The sequence below is a fragment of the Phytophthora cinnamomi genome (assembly GCF_018691715.1).
Source record: "Phytophthora cinnamomi strain GKB4 chromosome Unknown Contig7, whole genome shotgun sequence".
Lineage (NCBI taxonomy): Eukaryota > Oomycota > Peronosporomycetes > Peronosporales > Peronosporaceae > Phytophthora > Phytophthora cinnamomi.
In genome coordinates this window covers 511,787-535,479 of record NW_027150940.1, presented here as the reverse complement: position 1 = coordinate 535,479, position 23,693 = coordinate 511,787, and the positions used below count along the sequence as shown (strand labels likewise).

The 23,693-nt window shown below is 56.1% G+C and overlaps 5 protein-coding genes across 5 annotated transcripts; 2 read left to right on the top strand and 3 right to left on the bottom strand.

Annotated features, from left to right (window-relative positions):
* Window positions 1-2,154: 2,154 nt before the first annotated feature.
* Window positions 2,155-2,747, bottom strand: IUM83_11039 (uncharacterized protein; the record flags this gene model as incomplete). Its single annotated transcript, XM_067935575.1, has 3 exons — window positions 2,155-2,226; window positions 2,322-2,413; window positions 2,483-2,747. 3 exons carry the CDS (start codon window positions 2,745-2,747, stop codon window positions 2,155-2,157), a joined length of 429 nt encoding a protein of 142 aa, XP_067798834.1.
* A 338-nt stretch (window positions 2,748-3,085) lies between these two features.
* IUM83_11038 (Rho GTPase effector protein) lies at window positions 3,086-5,810 on the bottom strand (the record flags this gene model as incomplete). Its single annotated transcript, XM_067935574.1, has 5 exons — window positions 3,086-3,283; window positions 3,362-3,640; window positions 3,711-3,942; window positions 4,014-4,117; window positions 4,197-5,810. The coding sequence occupies 5 exons, from the start codon at window positions 5,808-5,810 to the stop codon at window positions 3,086-3,088; spliced, it is 2,427 nt and encodes an 808-aa protein (XP_067798835.1).
* Window positions 5,811-9,578: 3,768 nt separating this feature from the next.
* Window positions 9,579-12,818, top strand: IUM83_11037 (myosin-like protein; the record flags this gene model as incomplete). Its single annotated transcript, XM_067935573.1, has 1 exon — window positions 9,579-12,818. One exon carries the CDS (start codon window positions 9,579-9,581, stop codon window positions 12,816-12,818), a length of 3,240 nt encoding a protein of 1,079 aa, XP_067798837.1.
* A 478-nt stretch (window positions 12,819-13,296) lies between these two features.
* On the bottom strand, window positions 13,297-16,866 carry IUM83_11036 (pyruvate carboxylase; the record flags this gene model as incomplete). Its single annotated transcript, XM_067935572.1, has 1 exon — window positions 13,297-16,866. The coding sequence occupies one exon, from the start codon at window positions 16,864-16,866 to the stop codon at window positions 13,297-13,299; it is 3,570 nt and encodes a 1,189-aa protein (XP_067798838.1).
* Window positions 16,867-18,741: 1,875 nt separating this feature from the next.
* IUM83_11035 (Testis-expressed sequence 10 protein) lies at window positions 18,742-18,951 on the top strand (the record flags this gene model as incomplete). The annotated part of the gene is made up of 1 exon (XM_067935571.1): window positions 18,742-18,951. One exon carries the CDS (start codon window positions 18,742-18,744, stop codon window positions 18,949-18,951), a length of 210 nt encoding a protein of 69 aa, XP_067798716.1.
* Between the last annotated feature and the right edge of the window lie 4,742 nt (window positions 18,952-23,693).

Sequence of the window (23,693 nt, the reverse complement as noted above, 5' to 3'; positions counted from 1 at the left end):
AAAAATACCGCAGTTACCGAGTCCTTGGTTCATGTACGAACGATCCGAGATACGATTCAGTGCAGATGAACATGGTGTGCGGGCACAGCGGCGTACGCACACGCTTCGCGGTAGGAGGTCTCGGTTGGCTCTTCACCTCGGAAAAACAAAATTGGACTCAGTTCGTGCGAGTTGGCTCAAGACACGAGTACGTCAGCTGCACGCGCAGGCTAAAGTCAGTAGTAAGTGAAACAAACGTATCAAAACTCAACCGACGAGCGGTCAATCGCATTCGTTTCGAAATGACGCCCAGAAAATGTGTTTACCGTCACGATCAACCCGCTCCGCGTGCGAGTTCGCATTCTTCATTTTTCTCCAGCAATCGCATTTCCTGCCTTGAACTACCGAAGCTAGTACGCAACCAACGATGGAGGAAACGAAGGCTGCGACGCTCAAAGAAGGGCCTCGAAGAGAGCAGACAAGCCCGGCGATCGCGGAAATCCGGAAATTGATGACAGCTCGTCGGATGCTAATGGCAGCGTGGTGTGGTGTCGGATTGCTACCATTCATCCTTCAAGTACGCAGCTATCTGCAGTTCGTGACGCCGCACAAGATCAACGAAAATCTCGTTGCACCTCCTGGTGCATCTCGAGAGACAGCCAACTTAACCGAGCTTTGTTCTGCCACAGGCTTCCTCATGGCTCAAGTGTGGTGGAACATCGTCCCGACACACTACTACAACACTGAGAACGGCCGAATTTGCCATGTCGTGGTTCCACAGTATAATCTTCACGGAGGATATCGCATAGGGAGCTCCAGAACCAATGCCCCCTTCCACACGACACCTTCAAACTGCTGGAACGACAGCTACCCATTTGAACAATACCTATATCACGGGAGCTTCGGCTACTATTCGTTCTACGAGGAAGCTCAAGGCTCATTCTGCACCAAGGACAACACGGCCTATGCCGTTGTGAATGGGCTGGGAACGTATGACATCAACGGCATTTTTCTGGCCCACGACTCGGGAAGCACGACCTACAGGTACTCGTACTGGTATGGCATCGTTGGTGGAATTTGGATCCTGTATCGATCTCTTGTCCTGCGTCGAAGCTTCATTTCATGCAATCGCTATGGGCAGAAATGCGAGCGGATTGGAGAAAGACTTCATCGAAACGAGTCCGTTGTGTTCGCGTACGAAAGTATGCGGCTCTCAGCCCACGGAGCCAGGAACTACCATCGCTTTGCGCTGCTGTACTTGATTGTTGAAGGCGTCATGAGTGACTTGTTCCTGCTAATTGCGCATGATGGTATTAATGCTCAGACGCAGTACATTTCCATAGGCTACAACTTATCTGGGCTTCTCTTGCTGATGTGGGAAATCATCGAAAGCACGAAATGGCTGAGCGAGAGATCGCGGATGCTGATCAAGAGGCTCTTGTTCAGCTACGAATCCTCGCTTTTTGGCGAGTTAATGACTGCTGCTATCCAAAACCATTTGCTAGTGGCACTCAACCGGTCCGGTTTGAAGAAGTCCAACCCAACCGCGTTGGACGTGTCCTATTATTTCTGGAGTTTCATCTGGCACACAATTTACGTTGTTGTCCTCATGACATATCTCCTGGTTGTTCGAGCAACAATTTCCGTTGTCTTCGTATTTTGGAGGAATCGAACCTGGGAGACTTTCACAGCACCATGCTGCGTCGACATGGCACTGGGGCCGCGGTGCAGAATGACTTTGCTGGATAGCTACACGTGGGATGGAGACAAGCTTTACATCGAAAAGGCTGCGCTGAGAGCGTTTGGGATCCAGAAAGTGGTGGAGGAAGACGGCTCCGAGTTCCTTGCTATCGAAAAACTGCATTGGCTAGAGGTTCCGCGTGAGAACTGCTTTATCATCGGTGTTGTGTCAGAAAGAACTGTCAAGCCTTGCGCCGAACGTCCGTGCATGGGAGTGCTGGGCTTCTTCGAACGAAGCTTGGGCGGTGACCAGCGAACCGAGAGTGCGCTATCGCTATTCATCAAAAGGAGAAGCAGACGATCAACCGCTCTGACCTCATCGAGCGTCGTCACGCCTTAAGCAACAAACAGGAAGGGAAGTAAGAATCCAAGAATTCATTCAATCGTTTATTCACTCAACAAAAATATATTGTTTTCACCGGTTGTTCGGTAGCGTTACGCCACGAGGCCATGGACGGTTTGGAACGTCCCATATTTGAGATGCCCCTCGTGCTTGTCGCGCTTCCGCTTAGCACAAACGTTAGCGAGTTCCAGGACGACGCTCGACACCACATTACGTCGCCACAGCAACTTCCCGTTGGGCCAGCAAGGACTCCTCGAACAAGGTTTTCGCCATGGTTGCACAGGTAGATGCCCAAGACGAAGGCTACGACGCCGAATAGCCAGGAGCTCCAGCCGAGAGGCACCATGAACGCTAGATTGCACACGCACGCAATAAGTCAGACAAAGTGGCTGGTAACATTGTCAGAATCACATGACGTACCATAGTAATAAAAACACTTGCGGACATCGACGAGAACGTGAAGGTCACTTTTACGGTGAACTGTGGCGAACTCTGCACCGAAAACGGTCTCGACAACCGGGAACTTAGGGTCCAGTTGGTTGCTTGGCGGCGTGATCGCCTGAACCATGGCAGGGACGGATCCTCGCTTCAGCGCGGCGACATTGCGGGCGTTCAGCCAATTGCCGTCGTGCTTCGCAGGGTACAGCACGACTTCACGGGGAGCGAAGTTCTCCTTAGAAGCCATGAATTGGTCTCGACGAGCTCGTCTTTGCGGAACTTAAGCGTGAACGTGGCCCACGCCGACGACCATCTTACCAGTGGGCAGTAGCGAAGCCGCTTCCTTTTAATACTCCCTATAGATCTCCATCGAATTTGCGTCCTTAGATCAAGTGATGGTCATCTCAAGCTCCTTCATGATCAACCGTGGTGTGTACGCTGTCTTCGGGCGGTGTTGAGCAGTTGTATTCGATGAATTGATGACTCGAGGCATGACTTTGAAAGTCTCATATTCGCAATATTTAATCGCGCCGGCCTTGCTGGTCGCGGGCGATTACTAGATAAGATAGAGGCGGTGGTGGTGTTTTACAGGCTGTGACGCTTTCGGGGCAACGTGTTGACGGACGCAGAGCGGTTGTGGCTGGCCTTCTGCGCGTTTCGAGCTCGAAGAATGAGTTGCTGACGCTCGCGGGAGTACTCTTCGGTGAAGGAGGCGATGAAACCCAAGAGCTCGTCGATCGGCAGTGTGTCCTCTTCTTCAAAGTAGTTCAAAAAGTGCTTTCTCTGCAGATACCAAATCACAAGCACCACAGTCAGCACCTGTGAAGGATGCCTCGGGGATAAATGTACAAGGGCGTTTACCTCTCTCTCCAGTTGGTTGACGAGTTCCTGTACGCTGTTAAGTTCTTGTTCGACCTCGACGGCGTACAGCCTCATACTTTCTCGCGATTGCGCCAACTCTTCGCGCAGATCGTTGTCGTCCGTTTTGAATACTGCCGCCTTTTGTGTTTCGTTGATCAACATTCGAAGACCTCCTTTGAGAGACTGGTGCTCGGTGACGAGGCTCTGGACGGACAGCTTGCTGCACTTCGTGATAAGTGGTAGTTGGTCGCCAAATAATGCGAGGTGCGGCTCGTCACGCTATAGCAGCAAAGGCAGCACAGTCAGATGGATCCCTCGCTCTTCAGTTATAGAGGATAACAAAACTTACCTCGACGGACTGGATAACATACTGCAAGAAGGAAATTCGTCCGTCGTAGGCCTTGGTGAAGGAAAGCTTTGCCAATGAGCTGATGGAGATACTCTTCACCCACTCCGTGTACTCCACCCCTTCACCAAAGTTGAGCAAATTGCCCAAGTGGAAGATGTACTCGAGCACACCAGCAAAACGATCGCTCGAACAGACTTGCTGGATGCCGCGGATAAGCAGCTTCAGGTTGCCACTGCAATCCAAACAAAAGGTGTAAGCATGTGCGTACACCAACATGAGATCGATCCATCGCATACAACTCACCGAAGTTCCTCGACCCGCGGGGTGAAATCCATCTTAAACTGTAGACAACGCAGCTTCTGCTGCGCTCTGGGGATTTTGCGAGCTACCATCAAAAATTGTTCGGCCTGAAATACGCAAGAGAATCAAAAGGGTTAAAACAATCGGCCAGCAGATTGCAAAGTCAAAACACTGCACTTCGCTCACCGTAGCCAAAGCTGAGGCGTCTCCATCGAACTGGTCGATGGCCTCTTGCTCCGCGCTATCAGGCCACATGTCAATGAGCGACTGCAGAGCTGGACTCGACAGCACGTTGCAGTTCAGCGTCAAAATCTCGTGAGTCAACTCCGGAAACGAGCGCTTCACTCGCGCGAGCACAATGGCAATGTTTTGGGACTTTTTGTGGTCAAGAAGCACGACATACAGCTTGCGGTGCAGGAATGCACTGCCGGGATCCTTCTCCGCGACTTGTTCCTCCTCCGGATCCGGCTCAGCCTCCATCTCGCCCGGCTCGCCATCGAAAACTGCCGGGTCTGAATTTGCCCGCTCGCGCTTTGCTGGTCCAAAGCGTGACGACGATGTCTGTTTCGTCTTGGCGGGGCTACACGAGGGGCTGTCTCCGCTGGTGGTGCGTCGCCGACGTCCTGCTTTGGCCTTGGCAACGACCTTGACAAAGAGTTTTTCCATCCAGCGCCGACTCTCAGTTGAGATGCACACACGGTCATTCTTCGACTTGTCATGAATTCGGCTCCAGAGCGAATCCCGTCGCTGGGCTGGGACGATCGCGCCTGTGTTCAGGGTAGTCGACCAGTGCAATTTCTTGCGCATGCCCGTGTTCATTTTGCGGAGCGCCATCATTGCCAATGCGCGTCCGTTGCTAGTAGCCACCGTCGATGCAGAGCGCATGGCCAATGCGTCGGGTGTTGAGGGTGCTGTCGACACGACCGAACTGACGCTGGACCGTCTGGAACGGGTCGCTAGCGTTGCGGGCGCCGGTAAATCACTGTCATCGGCAGCGACCGAACGGACTCTACTCGAGAGTGGTCCATCCAGCTCAGCGGGGTCCACTCCTTCTCTCCTTGCCTTCATCTCCACGACGTGTCGCGGGACGCCCACCTTGATCATCCGCTGGAAAGCCTCGACCTTCTGCCTGTGCTCCGGGTCCTCGTCCTCCACCGGTTCTACAACCGGCGGGATTTCAATGGGGGCTGGTACCTTCCTAGCCTTCGGTGTCGTCGCAATGAGCTCGTCCAGCACGGCCGGGTCCTTGTTTTCAGCGCGCATCTTGTGGTTCACGACGACTCTCGGAAGTCCGACCTTGAGCATCTGCAGGTACGGCGCGTACTCGCTCCGAAGAGCTATCAGTCTGGCAGCAGCCAGCTCTTCTTCAGCCGACAGTGCAGGCGGTGTCGGCGTCGGTGTCGGCGTCGGGATAGTCACAGTGGGCTGTAACACCTCGTTCTCCTTGGTGTCAGCCTCCTCCATCTCCTCTTCCTTCTCCTGCTCGGGTTCCTCCTCCGCCACTTCGAGCTCTTCCTCCTCCTCTTCAACGACCTCTTCTGCGACGTGGTGCTGCTGCAGATGCCGTCGGCAGCAAGGCGGCAGCTCGCGCTCGTTGCAGGCGTGGTTGTGGATTGTCACGCGGCTCCAGCGGACGTAGGCGACGAGCACGAAGCTCAGCAGGAGGTGGAAGATGAGCCAGGAATCACCTGTCGACACCGAGGGGCAGGCACCGCAGTCGAGTGCGACTGCGGCGGCGTCGGCGCGCACGAAATTTCCGCCGGGCCCGTCGTAGACCGGGCGGCTCCCGCTGTTCCCCATCGGCTGTAGCAACTAGCAAGCACCTCGCTCGGCCACCTCCAGGGTCGGGTACGTACGGGTGCGAGAGGCTGTCGGCACTACAAAGCGCGAATGCGCAGGGACAGTCAAGCGGAGACACCTCGGGCGCCACGCCGCAAGCCAGCGAATGAGCCGCCCCGTCCGTTGCCGCCTCGCCCCCTGCGATGCCCTGCGGAAGCTTCGCCGCAGCGGCGATAACGGCGAGATGCCCATCGGGCGCGAGGCACCAGCAGCCAGGCGAGAGGCCGTGGCAGAGACCCGCGTCTGCACGGGCAGCTTGGCGCCGCAGTGCTGCCGCGCATTGCACTGCACTGCAATGCTGGTACGCATGATGAAGCGGGTGCACCACAAGCAGGTCATGTACTTCTGCGGCTCCTTCGAGTCCTGGAGAGCTCCAGCTACCTCACAGACTCGCGGGCTCTGGTTAAATGGACTCATTGCAATGTACATGCACTGCAGTGGCCTGATCCGTCCTGGGCTATAGCCGTTTCGCGTTCCTCGGATGTTCCTGAGCATATCAGACGGCAAAGATACTTTTTTGGTGAGGAGGCTGCTCCGCCCGACTATGTGGGTGAATGTTGACAACATTTGGACAGAAAATCAATTGGACGGGCGCAGTAGTAACTACTTCAGGACACGTCGAGTCGGTATCAGCAGCGAATGCCCTTTGAAGGACATCCAAAGGGGTCCGTTATCGGTGCCTTTGAAACGGTTTGACGTTGCAAATTTTGGTGGATCGTTGGCACCGGATAAGTTGGTGGAGGCATTGGGCCATGGTTGCAGGCCTCGAGGAGGACCGCCGCCGCACTTTTGCCTCGGGAAAGCGAGGTGCCCACTGTGCAGCCACGTCGCAAGCGCGCTGCGGCAGGACATAGCTGGGGAGGAATGCTGTGCTCTTCAACGGCACATTGCCGGCCGCTTTTAACTTTTGTTCCGACGAACATGAGCCTCAAATCCAGTCGCGCCCCATCTGAATGCTCCCTCACAGAGAGAACATGGGCAGCTGCAACACCTGCATGCACCGGCGAGCTGCAAGTTGCAGCCGGCAGCAACGATTGCTGGCCAAAATGCCCGAGCATTTCGGGAGTCACGCTTTGACAAGCTGGACACGCGATTCACGCTGCGCCATGTCGACGAGGTGTCGCCGGCCTCAACACTTTTCCGCGGTGCTGGTGCGGCCGAGATTGGGAGAGTTCGACGTGTGGTCACGCCGTTGAGTTGTGCTGGATCCCCGAACCTGCGCCTGTTTGCTAGAGATGCTGAGCTCTTGGTGCTTTCGGGTCGTCAGCTCGCTGCGATCGCCGAGCTTCGATCAGGGCCAAGCTGACCGGTGACATGTGAATCGATTAGGATGGACTTTGCGCAGCGTGATACACGGCGCCTTGAGAACAGCGACAAAGTCCTACACACGAAAGCAAAACATCTACAACACCTTAGGCTTGCCTTGGCGTAAGCCGATCTTCCCGCTTCATGGGGATTGCCGAGGTTAATGTTCGCCGAAACTCGCACGTTCTTCAAGCAGACAGCATCACTTTCGTCGGATAACACTTTCCGAAGATGATTAAGTGAAAAATACATGGCTTCACCATTCGACTCTCCGTGAACAAATTTACTGCGAAAAGCTGCAACACACCAGCAAGTCGGGCGTTGGGTGTCCAACGAGCTATGCCATCATGCGCTATCGACTAAACGCCTTGCTTTCTTCTGTTGCCGTTGGTGGCAGTGGCGCGGTTTATTATGTTGATTCCCCAGAAAACTAGATCGCTTACGACTTTCACGCTGTGAGTTGCGCATTAACAAAATGCTGGTTTGCGTACAAGCTGTGTCGTTGGCTTGCGTGCAGGCTAAACATGGAGGAAGAAAAAAGAACTGCTTTCCAGACGCAACACCCCTGGATGCCCTTCGCACACTAAACCCACAACAACGGTGCGCAGCGCATTGTTTTGGCCCGGCTAATGCTGACTGCGCAGTACGTATAGTACGTTGGAGATCAAAGCGAAAGTCATTCATTCGAGTTCAGCAACATCCCGCCAGTAGTTCAAGTGTAGCCTCCATTTCACGCAGCACGCAGAATTAAACAATGCGAGGGTTGCTGATCCACGCTTGAAGCCAATGACCACGCGCACGCTATTGAACCAACACCAGCATCCAAGCGCAAAATATGAAACCACGGACAATTTCGTAGAGGTTCGATGCACGAGCCATTCATGATCTTGATACATGGGCGACTCCCCATTTTTTACAGCCTTGCACGAGTTGTCCGTCGCATCCGTGAAACCTCGTTTTCAAAGCGGCTTTGAGCTGCCATCGGTCGGAGGTAATTGCGCTGCCGCAACCCAAACCGTGCCCACGTGTAATAGTTATGGGTCATCGCACCGATAGCATCCACTCGTCCTGATGAAAAGGTCGATCAGATGCCCGTGTGTTTCGGTGCGAATTGCCACGACCAACCAAAGTGGCACATCGCAACGTCCTCGACACCCGGGCCCACAGTCGGCCCCTTGACGATGCCAGCGAGACGCCACTCCCCCCTTGGCACCCCTCCTCGCCTTGTACTAAGTATGGCCCCATTCCAGCGGGATTTCATGAAAGCGTCACCATCGTGGAGTCGACCAATTGTCCATGCAGTTTGAGAGTTTGCCACCGTCGTAGACTTGGAGCGGATTGCGACCAGTAGTTGGTCCACTTTACCGTTGCTGCGATCAGTACTGGAAGCTCGCCATTCGAGCTCGAAGACGGCAAACGGAGTCAAGCGTCTTCGTTCGCACACCAAGGTCCTCGGCAACAAGATAGAAACACGAACAACGCCTTGGATCAACCCCCACACACCAGTCTTGTTCTGCGAGGGTCACATAACACCCATCGTTAGAAACGTTTCTATCTGATCGGGTCTTCAACCTTGGCCCTGCTTTGGTAGCCGCGGCCGGCGCAATCAGGTGCCGATGCTCGGTCGGATTCACGCCGGCCGCGCCGCAGTTGCCGACGCTGGCTGCGCCCGCTCAAGCAAATTTGCCTTTGATCCGGGTTCACATCCTCGGCGCGGAGGGGGAACATCTTCCTCTGCGGCGTCCGCGCTCTGCCCTGAATCAGTTCAGCAATCGCCCTCTCTTCAATGTTGGCGCCGTTGTTGCAGGCCTCGTCGGTCGTTCGGTTGCCCGTCGGATTGGCAAGCGCAACGAGCTCCCAGACTGGGACCCCGTCACTGGGCTGACCAGCGTCTCCGTTAAAAGCCGAGGGCCCCTCTTGGAAGGTACGGCGCGGGCCTTTACCGCCCTAGATTCACCAGCGGTCCCCGACCGCAGAGGGAGCTCAGCTCGTCTCGACGCGGTTGAAGCGTCGCGAGGGCCCGTATCAAAGCTTGCGCGCCCAGGGCAGCACAATGGAGAGATACGGTAGGTAGGTACGACGGCGGCATAGTGTCCACGGGGGTGTTCCAGCCGGCCCAGGTTGAGGTGTTGTTGACACGGAAAGGCCCAAACGGTCGTTTAGAAACGCGCACTTTAGCGCGTACAAATCCGGAATCCATCCTGTTCCGCAGGGTATCACTTCTCTCAGCTATCCACCAACCCGCACATAACACTAACTTAACTACTTCTCGCAGGTCTCGTCGCGCACTTTTTCCCGTGCTTCAAGGGGGGGGGAGTCAGCGTCCCCCTCGCCATCGTCATTCGGCAAAGAGAGCGCTCGGGAGCGAAGCGAGGGAGACGATAGCAGCACTTTGATCCTTTGGTCCTGTGACCCCCGCCAGCCATGAAGGACCTGCTGATGGTGGACGCCGTGGACGAGGCCCACGTGGTGGACGAGCTGGTGACGCGCTACCGCCAGGGCCACGTCTACACGTTCCTCGGGCCGGTGCTGATCGCCATGAACCCGTACAAGCTGCTGCGGCAGCCGGGGGGCGACTCCATCTACGCGCGCAACATGATCGACGCGTTCCAGGGCAAGGAGCTGCACCTGTGCGAGCCGCACCCGTTCGCGCTGGCGGAGAACGCGTACACGAGCCTCATGCGCTTCGGGCTGGACCAGAGCCTGCTCATCACGGGCGAGTCCGGCAGCGGCAAGACGGAGACGTCCAAGCACGTGATGCGCTACCTGACCACCATCAGCACGCGCTCGCGCGCCAAGAGCGCCGTGATCGCCAACCGCCGCATGTCCGTGGCGCAGCGCAAGGAGGCGGACGACATGACGAGCCACGTGACGGACGTGCTCTGGGGCAGCAACCCCGTGCTCGAGGCCTTCGGCAACGCGCAGACCATCCGCAACAACAACAGCAGCCGCTTCGGCAAGTACATCGTGCTGCAGATGAACCGCGTGGGCCAGGTCATCGGCGGCTACATCGACAACTACCTGCTCGAGCGCAGCCGCGTGATCCGCCAGGCCGAGGGCGAGCGCAACTTCCACGCCTTCTACCAGCTGCTCTCGGGCGCCACGCCCGCGGAGCGCGAGGCCTGGCAGCTGCCCGAGAGCGCCGAGCAGTTCGACGTGCTGGGCAACGAGGACGCCACGATCGACGGCGTGGACGACGCCGAGAACTACACGAACGTGCGCGAGAACATGACGGCCGTGGGCATCACGGACGCCGAGCAGCGAGACATCTTCCAGCAGCTCGCCGCCATCCTCTGGCTCGGCAACGTGCAGTTCGAGCAGACCACGGACGAGGCGCACAACCCGCGCGCCGCGATCGAGACCCCCGAGGCCCGCGACGCGCTCGCCAAGGCCGCGAGCCTCATGGGCATCGACAAGGACAAGCTCGAGGCCCTGCTCACCTTCCGCATCGTCAACATCTACAAGGAGGACCAGAAGGTGCTGTTCGACGCCCGCCAGGCCAAGAAGGTCTGCGACTCGATCATGCGCTCGCTCTACGAGAAGATCTTCGACTGGATCGTCGCGCGCATCAACACGAACGTCACGTGCAAGAAGCGCGACATCAACAACAGCATCGGCATCTTGGACATCTACGGCTTCGAGATCTTCGAGGTCAACGCCTTCGAGCAGCTCTGCATCAACTACGTGAACGAGAAGCTGCAGCAGCTCTTCATCAGCCAGACGCTCGAGAGCGAGCAGGAGGGCTACCGTCGTGAAGGTCTGAGCTGGCAGAACATCAAGTTCTTCAACAACCAGGTCGTGTGCGACCTGATCGAGGACCCCAAGCAGCACGGTATTTTCCCGCTGCTGGACGAGCAGTGCGCTATCGCGCGTCTGTCGGACCTGGAGCTGATTGAGCGCTACAACAGCGAGCACTCGAGGAACCCGCACTATATTGCATCCCGTGTGCGTGGCCCCAACTTCGGCATTGTTCACTACGCCGGCAAGGTCGAGTACGATGTCACGCTGTTCTTCGATGCCAATGTGGACACGTTCTTCAACGACCTGCAGGACGGCATGGAACACTCGTCGAATGCCTTCGTGCGCGAGGTTTTCCTTGACAAGCGCACCAAGCAGCAGAAGCTCAAGCGCCCGCCGTCGACCTCGCAGCAGTTCCGTACGCAGGTTGCCGACTTGCTCGAGAAGCTGGATGGTTGCAACCCGCACTACATCCGTTGTATTAAGCCCAACGAGAACAAGCAGCCGCTGGCCGTGAACAAGGAACTTGTTGCTGAGCAAGTTCGATACCTTGGTCTGGTGGAAAACCTGAGCGTGCGTCGCCAGGGTTTCTGCTACAGCCAGCCGTACGGCCCGTTCATCAAGCGCTACAGCTTCCTGTCGGAGTCCACCTGGCCGAACCCGGTTGCCCACTCGAGCCGCAAGGCTGCGGTGGACCTGCTTACGACGGCTGGAATTGGTGTGCGAGACCCGGACAACAAGAACGAGCTGATTCCGTTCGAAGAGGACTCGAACACACTTGGATGCTTCTGTCTTGGTCGTAACAAAATTTTCCTGCGTCACCCACAGGCGCTGTCTGCTCTGGAGATCCTGCGCGAAGAGCGTATTCCCGTGATCGTCAACATTATCGAGAACGCCTGGCGTCGCTACAAGAACCGCATCGCTCTTCGTGCGTTCTCGGCTGCGTCCAAGCAGCTCTTCACCGCGTATGGCGCTGTGTGGAAGAACTGCCAGGATCGCCGCATGCGTGTGCCTGGTGCCGCCAACAAGGAGTACGTCGCGAAGCTGTATGGCAACTGGGATGCTGTGTCCACCAAGTTGCTTAACGTCAACAACAGCCGCTTGGTGAAGAGCCTGAAGCATGAGGAGGAGTTGAACTCGGTGCTCTTTATGCAGAGTTTCGTGCAAGCGCGCACCCAGCGCCGCCAGTTCCTGGAGCTCAAGAGGGCGCAAATCGTGTTTAGCAAGCGCTACCGTGGCCTCAAGACGCGCAAGCAGCTTGCGAACGACATGTGGAGATCGTGCAAGGTCGCTTTGCTCGGCGTGCGCACAGAGTTTGAGCGCTACCTGGGCAAGAAGAAGCGCCGTCGCGATTCGCTGGACCGTACGTACCACGGCGATTACATTGGCGTGAACAAGTTCCCTGCCTACGCATCCATTATCCAGGCTCATACGGAAGGCCGTGGTGCCAAGGCTGGCAGCGGGCGTGGCCAGAAGGAAAAGCTGCTGTTCTTGGGCACTGTGGAGAAGGTGAACGAGCGCTGGGCGCACCAGACACGTGTGCTCATGATCAGCGAGAGCCGTGTTTTCAACCTGAAGGCCGACAAGATCCAGCAGCCGAAAGAGCGCCGTGTGTTTGAGTTGGCTCGCCTCACGGGTCTTGCGATGAGCACGCAGCCGGACAACTACCTCATCTTCCGTGTGAAGGGAGAAATCGACTTGATGGTGCAGGTTTCCCAGAAGACGGAGGTTGTGCAGGCGCTCCGCGCTCGTATCCAGAAGGCGTATGGGCGTGAGCTTCCTGTCGAGTTCTCGGACGAATTGGACTTTTACGCCGCGAAGGGCAAGCAGCTCAAGGTCAAGTTCGCTTTCGACCGATCGATGAAGGACTCGGAGTGGAGCAAGGTGGACCGTCACACGATGCTTGTCAAGGTTGGCATCATCTAACCGCCGAGAGTAAGTGATGGAGGAAATGGTCGCGATAAAAGCTCAATTCTCGGGTGAAAGGCACCCGAGACCAAACAACAGAAAGAAAAACAGTTTACACGTACATATGCAGGAAGTTGTTCGTGAACTCATGCCACGATGAAGTGGTGTCGGCGTAGCGTAGCAGATCCAGCATACAAACAACAAATTAACGGTTCGTTTGCATGTTATACCTTCGTAGCTTTGCACTGACAAGTTGTCAGTGACAACAAGTTTTGATGTCGCTCCTGGTGGCAACCGAGCATTCGATGACACCATCAGCTTCTATGTATCCGGATAGTAAATACTTTTGTGTAAGGTACCTGCGGTGATGCTTACGAAAGGAAGACAGCAAGCAACCTAGGTGCAGAGTAGTTGATGATACCAAAGCGAATGATTCATTTTACTTATCCTCCCCAGCACTAACTTCGTACATGCAACACCATGCGGCTGGATAAACTTACTCCTCCTCATCATCGCCAGTCTCGTCAATCTCCACGAGGAGGTCGCCGCCAAGCATGTTGTCGCCGACGTCGGCGTGGATCGACACGATACGGCCGCTCACGGGGGCGGCCACAACAGTCTCCATCTTCATAGCACTCAGCACAAGCAGGGCATCGCCAGCCTTGACGTTCTCGCCCTTCTTCACACGAACATCGAGCACAACACCCGGCATCGGGGCACCGACAGAGCCAGCCATGCCCGTAGCCTTCGGCTTCGTCACCGTAGACACACCAGCAGCCTCATCCTTGACCTTGATGACACGCTGACGACCGTTGAGCTCGAAGATCACATCGCGCAGACCGTCTTTCTTGCTCACGCCACCGACAGCAATCAGCTTGATGAACACCGTCTTGCCGTGCTCCATCTCGACCTCGACCTCCGTGTCCACCTCCAGACCCGTCAGGAACGTGCGCGTGTCCAGGAAGTGCATCGAGCCGTACTCGTCCTTGAACTTCATGAAGCCCGCGAACACGTCCGGGTAAATAGCGTGCGAAATAACGTCAACATCACGGATCTTGTCCGCGCCGTACTGCTCCTTCAGCTCCTTCTCAGCCGCCTCGAAGTCGTACGGCTCCATCTCCGCACCAGGGCGGCCCTCGAACATCTCGTGACCGTTTGGCAGCACCTTGCCCTTCAGCACACGCGAACGCAGCGGCTCCGGGAAGCCGTGGTGCGGGATACCCAGGTAGCCCTGGAAGTACTCCACCACAGACTTGGGGAACGAAAGCGTCTCGGCCTGGTCGATCACCTCCTGCTCCGTCAGCTTGTTCTGCACGATGAACTGGGCGAAGTCACCCACCACCTTGGAGGAAGGCGTCACCTTGATGATGTCTCCCAGAAGACGGTTAGCGGTAGCATAAGCGCGCTTGATCGCCGGCCACTGACCCGCAAGACCGAGCTGCTTCGACTGGAAGAGTAGGTTCGTGTACTGGCCGCCGGGCATTTCGTGGTTGTACACATCGGCAGAACCCGACTTCTGGCCAGACTCGAACGGCGCGTACACACCACGCATCGTCTCCCAGTAGTCGTTGAGCTCCATGATGTCCTCCGACTTCACACCGGTGTCATACTTGGAGCCCTTGAGCGCCGCGACGACCGCACCCATCGAGGGCTGCGACGTCGTGCCCGACATGGCGTCCGAGGCAACATCAACGGCATCTGCACCGGCGTACGCGGCTTCAAGCATGGAACTCACGCCGGTGCCGGCAGTGTCGTGGGTGTGCACGTGGATCGGTAGGTCTGGGAATTCGTTGCGAATGGCGGAAATAAGGATCTGCGCAGCCTGCGGCTTCAACAGGCCAGCCATATCCTTGATGGCAAGCACGTGAATGCCCTGGGCCACCAGCTGACGCACGAAGTCCAGGTAGTACTCGAGGTTGTAGGGGCCACGCGTGGGGTCCGAGACATCGCCAGTGTAGCACATAGCAGCTTCGATAATACCGCCAGCAGCACCAACAGCATCAATGCCCAGCTTCATGTTCTCCAGGTAGTTGAGCGAGTCGAACACACGGAAGACATCCATGCCCGTAGCCTGGGCCTTCTCACAGAACTTGTACACGACGTTGTCCGGGTAGCTCGTGTAGCCAACTGCGTTGGCACCACGAAGCAGCATCTGGAACGGGATGTCCGGCACGGCCTCACGCAGGAGAGCAAGACGGTCCCACGGGTCCTCGCGCAGGAAGCGCATGGACACATCGAACGTGGCACCGCCCCACATCTCGAGCGAGAAGGCGTCACGCATGGCGATGGAAGTAGCAGGAGCGATAGCAAGCATGTCGCGCGTACGCATACGCGTAGCAAGCAGCGACTGGTGGGCATCACGCCAGGTAGTGTCGGTCAGCAGCAGACCCTTCTTGGCACGTACAGCCTTCGCGAACGCCTCCGGGCCCTGCTCCACGTAGATCTGACGCAGAGACTTCTCCTTAGAGGCAGGCGGGGCGTCCAGGGTAGGAACGATCGGGTCAACCTTGGACGGAGCGGGGCCAGTGGCACCCAGCGCCTTCTCCGGGCCGTTCACGATCGTGTTGCCGATGTACTTGAGCATCTTCTGGCCACGGTTGGTCGACTTGGACGGCAGCAGCAGGTCCGGGTTCTCGGCAATAAAGCTCGTGTCAACAACACCCCTGATGAAGTCCGGGTGGTTCAGCACGTTGGCCAGGAAGCTCTTGTTGGTGGTCACACCACGCACACGGAACTCGGACAGCGCGCGCTTCAACTTGTGCGCGCAGTCACCGCGGTCCAGAGCACGGGCGGTCACCTTCACCAGCAGCGAGTCGTAGTGAGGGGTGATGTGAGCGCCGACGAATCCAGGGCCGTCGTCGAGGCGGATGCCCATGCCACCGGGGCTACGGAACACCTCAATGACGCCCGAGTCGGGCTGGAAGCCCGTGCTCGGGTTCTCCGTGGTCACACGGCACTGCATGGCATGGCCGCGCGGCTTGATCTTGTCCTGGCTGAGACCGAGGTCCTCGAAGCTCTCGCCACCGGCGATACGGATCTGGCTCTGCACCAGGTCGATGCCCGTGATCTCCTCCGTGATCGTGTGCTCGACCTGGATGCGCGGGTTCACTTCAATGAAGTAGTGGCGGCCCTGCTGGTCCACCAGGAACTCGACGGTGCCGGCGTTGAGGTACTTGGCGGCACTGGTGAGACGCACGGCGTCGTCGATCATGGCCTTCTCGGTCTTGGGGTCCAGCCCCACGGCGGGGGCCGTCTCCAGCACCTTCTGGTGGCGGCGCTGCACGCTGCAGTCGCGGTGGAACAGGTGCACGACGTTGCCCTTGCCGTCGCCGAGGATCTGCACCTCGATGTGGCGCGGGCGGTCCACGTAGCGCTCGATGAAGACGGTGCCGTCGCCGAAGGCCGCCAGGGCCTCGGAGCTGGCGCGCTCGAAGTTCTCCTCGAGCTCCTCGGCGCACGTGACGACGCGCATGCCGCGGCCGCCGCCGCCCATGCTGGCCTTGATGATCACGGGGTAGCCCACGCCCGAGTCGATGAAGGCGCGCGCCTGCTCGAGTGTGTGCACGGGGCCGTCCGTGCCGGGCACGACGGGCACCTTCTGCTCGATGGCGATCTCGCGCGCCGCCGTCTTGTCGCCGAAGCGCTGCAGGTTCTCGGGCGTGGGGCCCACGAACTTGATGCCGTTCTTGGCGCACTGCTCGGCGAAGCCCACGTTCTCGCTCAGGAAGCCGTAGCCCGGGTGGATGGCGTCGATGTTGTTCTCCTTGGCGATCTGGATGATGCTGGCCACGTCCAGGTAGGCGCCGACGGGGGACTTGCCCGCGCCCACGAGGAAGCTCTCGTCGGCCTTGTAGCGGTGCTGCGTGAAGCGGTCCTCCTTGGAGAAGATGCCCACGGTGCGCAGGCCCAGCTCGTTGCCGGCGCGCATGATGCGCGTGGCGATCTCGCCGCGGTTGGCAGCCATGAGCTTCTTGATGGTGCTGGAGTCGCGCGTCTGCTGCGTCTGCAGGCGCGCGAGGCTCGAGCCGGCGCGGCGGCTGACGAGAAGGCGCTGCGAGCGGAGCATGGCGAGGGATTCGGGCGCGAGAGCCGAACGCTGAGGCGCGGGGACGAGGCGAGGCGGAAGCGGAGGAAGAGCGTGCGGGCCCTCGGCGGCGAAATCGCGAATGAACGTGAGGTGGTGAGGGCGCAACGTGAGCTGCTGGGGAAGATACGTTTTGGTGCCGCCAGCCCCCGTCGGTGACACGGAGAGTGTCACGACCTTTGGGGGCAGCATACAAAGTTCAAGATGTCCGTAACCAGATGGCCCCGTTTGTGTGCGGCACATGGATTCTGACGTGGCAAAGACCGGCCGCGGGCTCCACTTCAAACGCCGGCCACGACAGGCACCGACAGTGTTGGGTGCGGGTGGTTGTCGGCGCAACGAGCCGCTGTCACCCGCCGAGACTGAAGGATGAAGGCTGCCCCGGTTGTTGCTGCCCGGCGCCCAGCTGGGCGAGTTGCCGCGGAAGGAGATGAGGCGGCGTCGCAACGCTGAAATCATGGCCCGCCCGGGATGAGCATGCAAACCTGCACGGCGCCAGTTGGACCAGCGTGTAAACCCGCCGCGGAAGGCTTGCTTGCTCGTGCCGCTCGAGGAGATGGGGATCGGCCAAGCAGAAAAACATAACCACCAGGGTTCGCTGCGTGCCGCGTTCGACCAGCGCGGAAGTTGCATATGACCGTCGAGGCCAAGCAACACCTGCGATCTTGCGCTTCAACCTGCTACGACAAATCTCGCCTAGCATCGTCACTCCGGTTGGACTTGCGTATCGGCTGAAGCCGTCATCGCTCGCTGAAACCAACCGGTGAGTATTTGCACTGGAAAGCCGTCCGGACACAGAACTCCTCGCGGCGACTGCGGTGCTGGTGCCGTGGTGCTTGTCAAAGGAACGTTTCTCAGCGCGCGATTGCATTCTTGTGCCGACAACAGGACGGGAACAGCACAGCACGCCCACCGGAATTCAGGCACAAACGCACCACAGGCTTTGGCACCATGGAGAGGGAATGCACGCCAGCAACGCGCACCGTTCTTGCATCGGCATCCAATCAGCTCGATTAGGTGCAGGTCAAGGGCAAAAACGGAGGACCATACAAAAGTGATACACGAGCAAGTGCAGGAGCTTTGCCGAGCTGGGAGGTTTTTCCGGTTCTGCGTCGCGTATGCCGGTCACCGGCATACATGTACCATACTGTACCAGCAGCCAGTGTCATAAATACCAGCGAGTTGTGCACCAGGTTGCAACAGTTACTGCGGCCCACGTAAGAATCGGCACTTCACTGTAGCTTCCCTAACTCAGGCTGTAATACACCTTTTCCACGTTAAGTTCACAACGAACAAAATCAAATGCATCGAATCTCAAATCAAATCCACAAAGTGCAAGGTCAAAATGCACTTAGCATGTACCGTACACCTTTTTAATCGTATACCCTGACAAATACGCAAAAATATCTCCCAGATTTCAGCAGCTACCACACTGTTAGCCGACCTGTCTCGAGTGTGTAAACGACGCGACGTGCATAGCAACACTGCCGCGATATGGGAAAGAAGTTCATTGCTAACACAAAGCAGGCGGAGTAGCACTAGCCTGGTTGAAGAGCCCCGTCGAGCTCAGCTGGGTGCTATGGATGAATAACATCATCTCTCCGACCTCACTGATCTTTTGTAAGGCGTTTTTTCGTGAATATTGACCAATGATTTGCATTGATTCTGTTTCCACCAATCCACTCGAGACATAGCTCGTATTTTTTACCAATAAAAGCTCAGTATTAGACAGAGGTCGGAACCCCCTTAACTCCGACGTATCGGGTCGGAAGCAAGCCTCAGATATGTATATCTGTATAGAGAAGGCCGCCCAGCCACATACCATTTAGATATCACCTCCCTCTCCGACCCATTACGATGAGCCTCAACGATCTCAAGCCCGCCAACACCAAGCGCGCGCGCTCGACCGCTGTAAAGGCGTTCGAGCGCTTCCTCTCGAGCGAAGGGACCAGCCTCGAGCACGTTGGCGCCATGATCTTTGCCGAACCGAGCCGCGCAAGCGCCATCATCCTGACGACAATGGACAAGTTTGGCGTTTCGACAGGTGAAGTGCTGGCTGCTAGATGAATTGACGCTGACTTCCGGTCGTGTCCGTTGCTGGCTCTTGCGCTTGCGCTGGCATGCTACCAAACTCCTTCAAGTGCACCAGCTCAGTCGAATTCATCCAGGACACCATCACCTCTTGGGATCCACGCTCAAGTTAATCGTCTCCTCGATCGAGTTGCGGGTCCAGCTGGAGTGGAAGAACCGCTGAGCTCGCACTCCTTTCGCCGAGGAGGTGCTCAGCATGCAAACGCTTGCTCGGACTTGACAGCGCAGTGGATCTTCGACTGCGGAGCCTGGAACATGACTACGACAAACAAGGCATTTGCATACGTCTTCAATACACCGAAGGATGACCACCAAGTTGCGAAGGTGCTCAGTGGTATGGCACCAAAGCAAACCTCTGTGCTACCGTCACTGGAAGCCTTCGACTCGACTACGCAAGATCAGATCCATGAAGTCAGCCATAAAATATTCAGTGCAAGCCACTCACTGGGAAATCCGGCCTTCAACATCAGCGCTGCTGTGCGAGAAGTGCTGACTGCGACGCTGATCCTTCACTATCCGTCGCTGTTGAAGATTAACCCACGCGGTAAAGTAGTCGCGAAGATTGAGCACTGCGCCGAGGAATCCGGAGTGACGACGACCAACCTGCTCACTGGTCACATCAGCTCGCAAGATCATCAAACCAAGCAAACGGAGTCACTGAAGACATGACCGAAGGAAGTAAAGGAGCGAAAGCTGCATTCGATCATCAAACGGCCTTGATTGAACGCTTAATCGAGCTGAATCGACAACTGGAAGCACGCGTAAACTCGTTAGAATCTGCAAACGACAGTAAAAAAGACGATATAATCGCACGACGAGGTGAGCAAGGATCGAAGCGAGTGAGAGCAGAAGAATCAAACGTACCCCAGAAGCGCAGACGCCGTTCGAAGCTGCAACCGCTAACCGACACCTGGTTTGCGTGGTATGCAGGAGATCCGCGCGGCTGGAGATGCAACGACAAGCACAAAAAATCAGACGCCAAGCAGCTTGTGGCCTTCTTGAAGCTCTTTATCGAAGATGGATACGTGCTCGACGAATCGTCACCCAGCTACAAGGACGATGTTCGTCAGCTTGGGGAGTTAGCATCAGGCAAGGTGATGGCGTTCTTGCGGTTGCGAAACGTACCCTCATCAGGATCCTGCGCTGTGTTGAAAGCGCTTCGGCACCTGCATCGCGAAGGAAGCCTGAACGTTCTCATCGGAGACTATCGGAAGCGCCTTGCCATCGGAAGAGTTGTAGATCCTGCACCAGTACACCATCAAAACACACTCAAACAAGTCCCATAGTCCAACACAATAGCACAGTCATTGTTCCTCGTGTTTGTTGTTCTTGCTTCCGTTGATGCCGCCCGCTTGCGTGGAGGTCTGCATCGTTCATTCAATCATAGAAATTTTACCGATGGGTGGAATCGAACCACCTTCATCCCCTTCGGGGGCTCTTCCATTGAGCTACATCGGTGGGGGTTAGACAACAACATCGCATGATACTTTACACTGGAGTGCTCGACGGGGAATTAACGACCACAGTTCTTCGTGGAAGCGACAACCCTCTTAGGTGCACCGATGCGCGGCACAACCCCCTCAATTCACCCTCCCGGGTGGTCAATCGAGCACTGAGTGCGCAGGGCAAACGGCGCAGTCAAACTTACGCGTGCACCACTCATTTGTTAGGTTATTTACGCGCGTAATTACCTGCTGTCATCCTATTTACGAAAACCTCCCCAAATTAGTTCGATATAAAGTTCTGTGATATGGTCGGATTCTGGTCGGAGTTGCATTCACGGTCGGAGACGTGATGATATGGGTTGTAACAATAGAGGGAATCAGGTTCCAATCCTTGCATTGGGTCACCCTATCTAAACGCGTAGTGCAATACCATTCTTTTTCTAAGGATTATAGATTTGGCATTGCCCTTTGTGCATTTGGCTTGGGCTTCAGTGCATTTGATTTTGTTCTTTGTGAACTTGGCCTTGTTCCTGGTGAATTTGGACTGGAAAAGGTGTAGTCCGTTGACGTAGCTCGATACCTTAAAAATGAAGCTCTAGTTGCTGTCTATCTCGACGTATTTTTTAACCCTCGTAACGCCGCCCTAAAGTTAACTACCACGTGAGTTTTGGGAGCACGTAAAGTGCGAATAAGTTTTTTTGCGAAGCATCGCTTATATTTAGCGATATCAACCCATTCAATCCTATATTCTGTATGATACAGAATACAAACTTCGGCGGAATTTACCATGAATAATTATCAGGAAGGTTGATACTGGCAATTTGTTTCGCATATGCGACTTTGTATGCTGGATTAGCGATTGCGTGGATACAAAACATAACCATAGGGATTTTACAGAATTGATTTGTATAACAATCAAAGAGCTTGGAATATGTAGGGTGCACGTACGGACGCAGCGGCGGCATCGACCCCTGTGATGGCTCGGTGTCAATGACAGCGGGTACGACTAACCAGGATTCTGCGTCGTCGTCGGCGGCAGTGACATTCAAGGATGCTGCATCGACGGCGGCGGCCGTGACATCCATCGAAGGTGCTGCGTCGTCGACGGTGGCACCGCGGACAAGGGCGGCAGCGACGCCCAACCACGATGCTTCGTCGGCGGTGGCGGCAGTGATGACAAGCGCGGCGTGCTCGGAGTCTCCAGCAGCGTTGACTAACGCGGGCGCTGCATTGACGGCTGCAGTATTAATAATGGGGGTGTGGTGGCGACGGCAGCGGCTGCTACCCGGTCTACCGGAGTTTCTTCGGCTAGACGAGCTACAAGAAGTACCCGGTCTAGCGGTGTACACGCGGAAGAAATAGCAGCAGCGAATATGGAGAAGGCGCCTGCAGTTCTTACGCAAGGGGGAGTGTTACTGACGACACCAACGCTGACCAATGGGCGAGCGACCGGGACGGCAGCAGCGTCAACCCGATCCACCAGAACAACTTCAATAAGACGGTCAACAAGTAGTACGCGGGTTACCCAATCCTGCGGCGTACACGGGTTAGAAGCCGCAGCACAGCGCGTGGAAACGACGCCAGCAGCGCGTACGCAGAGGAGCGTGGCAGCGCCCCTACTAGGGGGATCGATGGGTAATGCGTTGTCGGAGTACACACAGTCAACTGCGATAAACAGTGTTGGGCTGAGTAAGGATGTGTGGAGACAACTGTCGCGTAATGGATGGAAGAGAAGAAAACCAACACCTCGAAGGTTGACACCCATTTTTGTGGTGCCTGGAAAAAGGCGACTATCGCACCTCACTCACGGTGTTGATTATTTTGAAGGTATGTAACTATTTATTCATCACGGCGTATTCACTACTCATTAACCCTTTCAACCTAAAAAAATTGTGGCTCGTATAGGGGAGGAAGGGCTTATGGCACACATTGATGCAGCAGAATAGACTGCTGCTGCCTCAAGCGCTGCCCACAACACAATTTCGCCTGCAGCTGCTCGAAGAAACGAAAGCAATGAGAACGAGGAGCTTGATGATTCACCATCAGCATTTGACCGCGACAGCGTTTTGGAAGGCATGCAGACGCAATAATTATTTCATCCCGTCGGCGATGATGATATCAATTTGTGCCCTGAGGATCTTGATCGTGGCTACGGATCGAAGGAGGCACCTAGCGAAGGCTCAAACGAGGAAGTGGAAGTTCCTGAACCAATGTGCTACGCTGATGACGTAGATTCCAGCGACAGGGAGGATGACATCGCAGACATAACCTTTGGCGTCACCAATGATGCACTTCGCAACATTGCGACTGAAAGTTGGGAGATCTACGACATGCAGTATTCAGGCAAGAATTTCCCTTGATTTTAATTTGGTCTGACCATCTGACATAACACTTGCTGCATTATTATTTGCAGATCAACTGAGACTCAAAGCTCCAGCAGACTACTACACAGGCCCTTGGGGACCAGCGATGTCTGCGGCCGCTTTTGGAGACTCGCCGCTCGGATTGTTCTACTTTCTTCCAAAGGCACTGTGACTTGGGATCGCGGAAGATACGAATCGATATCGGAAACAATTGATCCCAGCACAGGCGGATGAAAATCGAAATGATTTATAGAGCACGGCAGCGTGACCCAAGCGCGAGCGTGCCGACATTAGCTGATATTGAAGCGGATCTCAGGAGCTACGATCAAGTTCGACCCCACGAATTGGTGATCAGTCTGTTGATTTCCCGCTCGATGTGTCCGATGCATGATGGTGTAGCAAAGCACTGGTCAACTACAGATGACGGAACTGTGCCTCGAGGGACATGGGGACGTTACATGTAGCGTGCACGTTACGAAGAAATTATTCGCTTCCTTTAACGACAACGAAAGCCCCGGTGCACTTCATGACAAATCCTGGAAGATGCGCCCAGTTTTACAAGCCATTGAGACTACCTCTCGCCGTGGGTACCGCCTTGACCCTAGTGTTTCGTTTGACGTAGGGATGATCCCCAACAAGAGCACGTTCAACCCACTGAAAGTCTACAACAAGGAGAAGCCTAACAAGTGGGGTACCAACTTTTATTTGACCTGCTGCTCTACTATGGCGTACTGTGCAAGGAAAGTAAAGTAGTCCTATGCTCTTTTCTATGGTGAATATGACTGACATGCTCTACGTGTTAATGTGTGCAGAGTTGAAGTGTACTGTGGCAAGGAACATGTGCCCAAAGAGAATGTTAGACCGACTGCCGTGGTTCGCAACATATCGAAAGTACTCAGCAGCCGGGAGG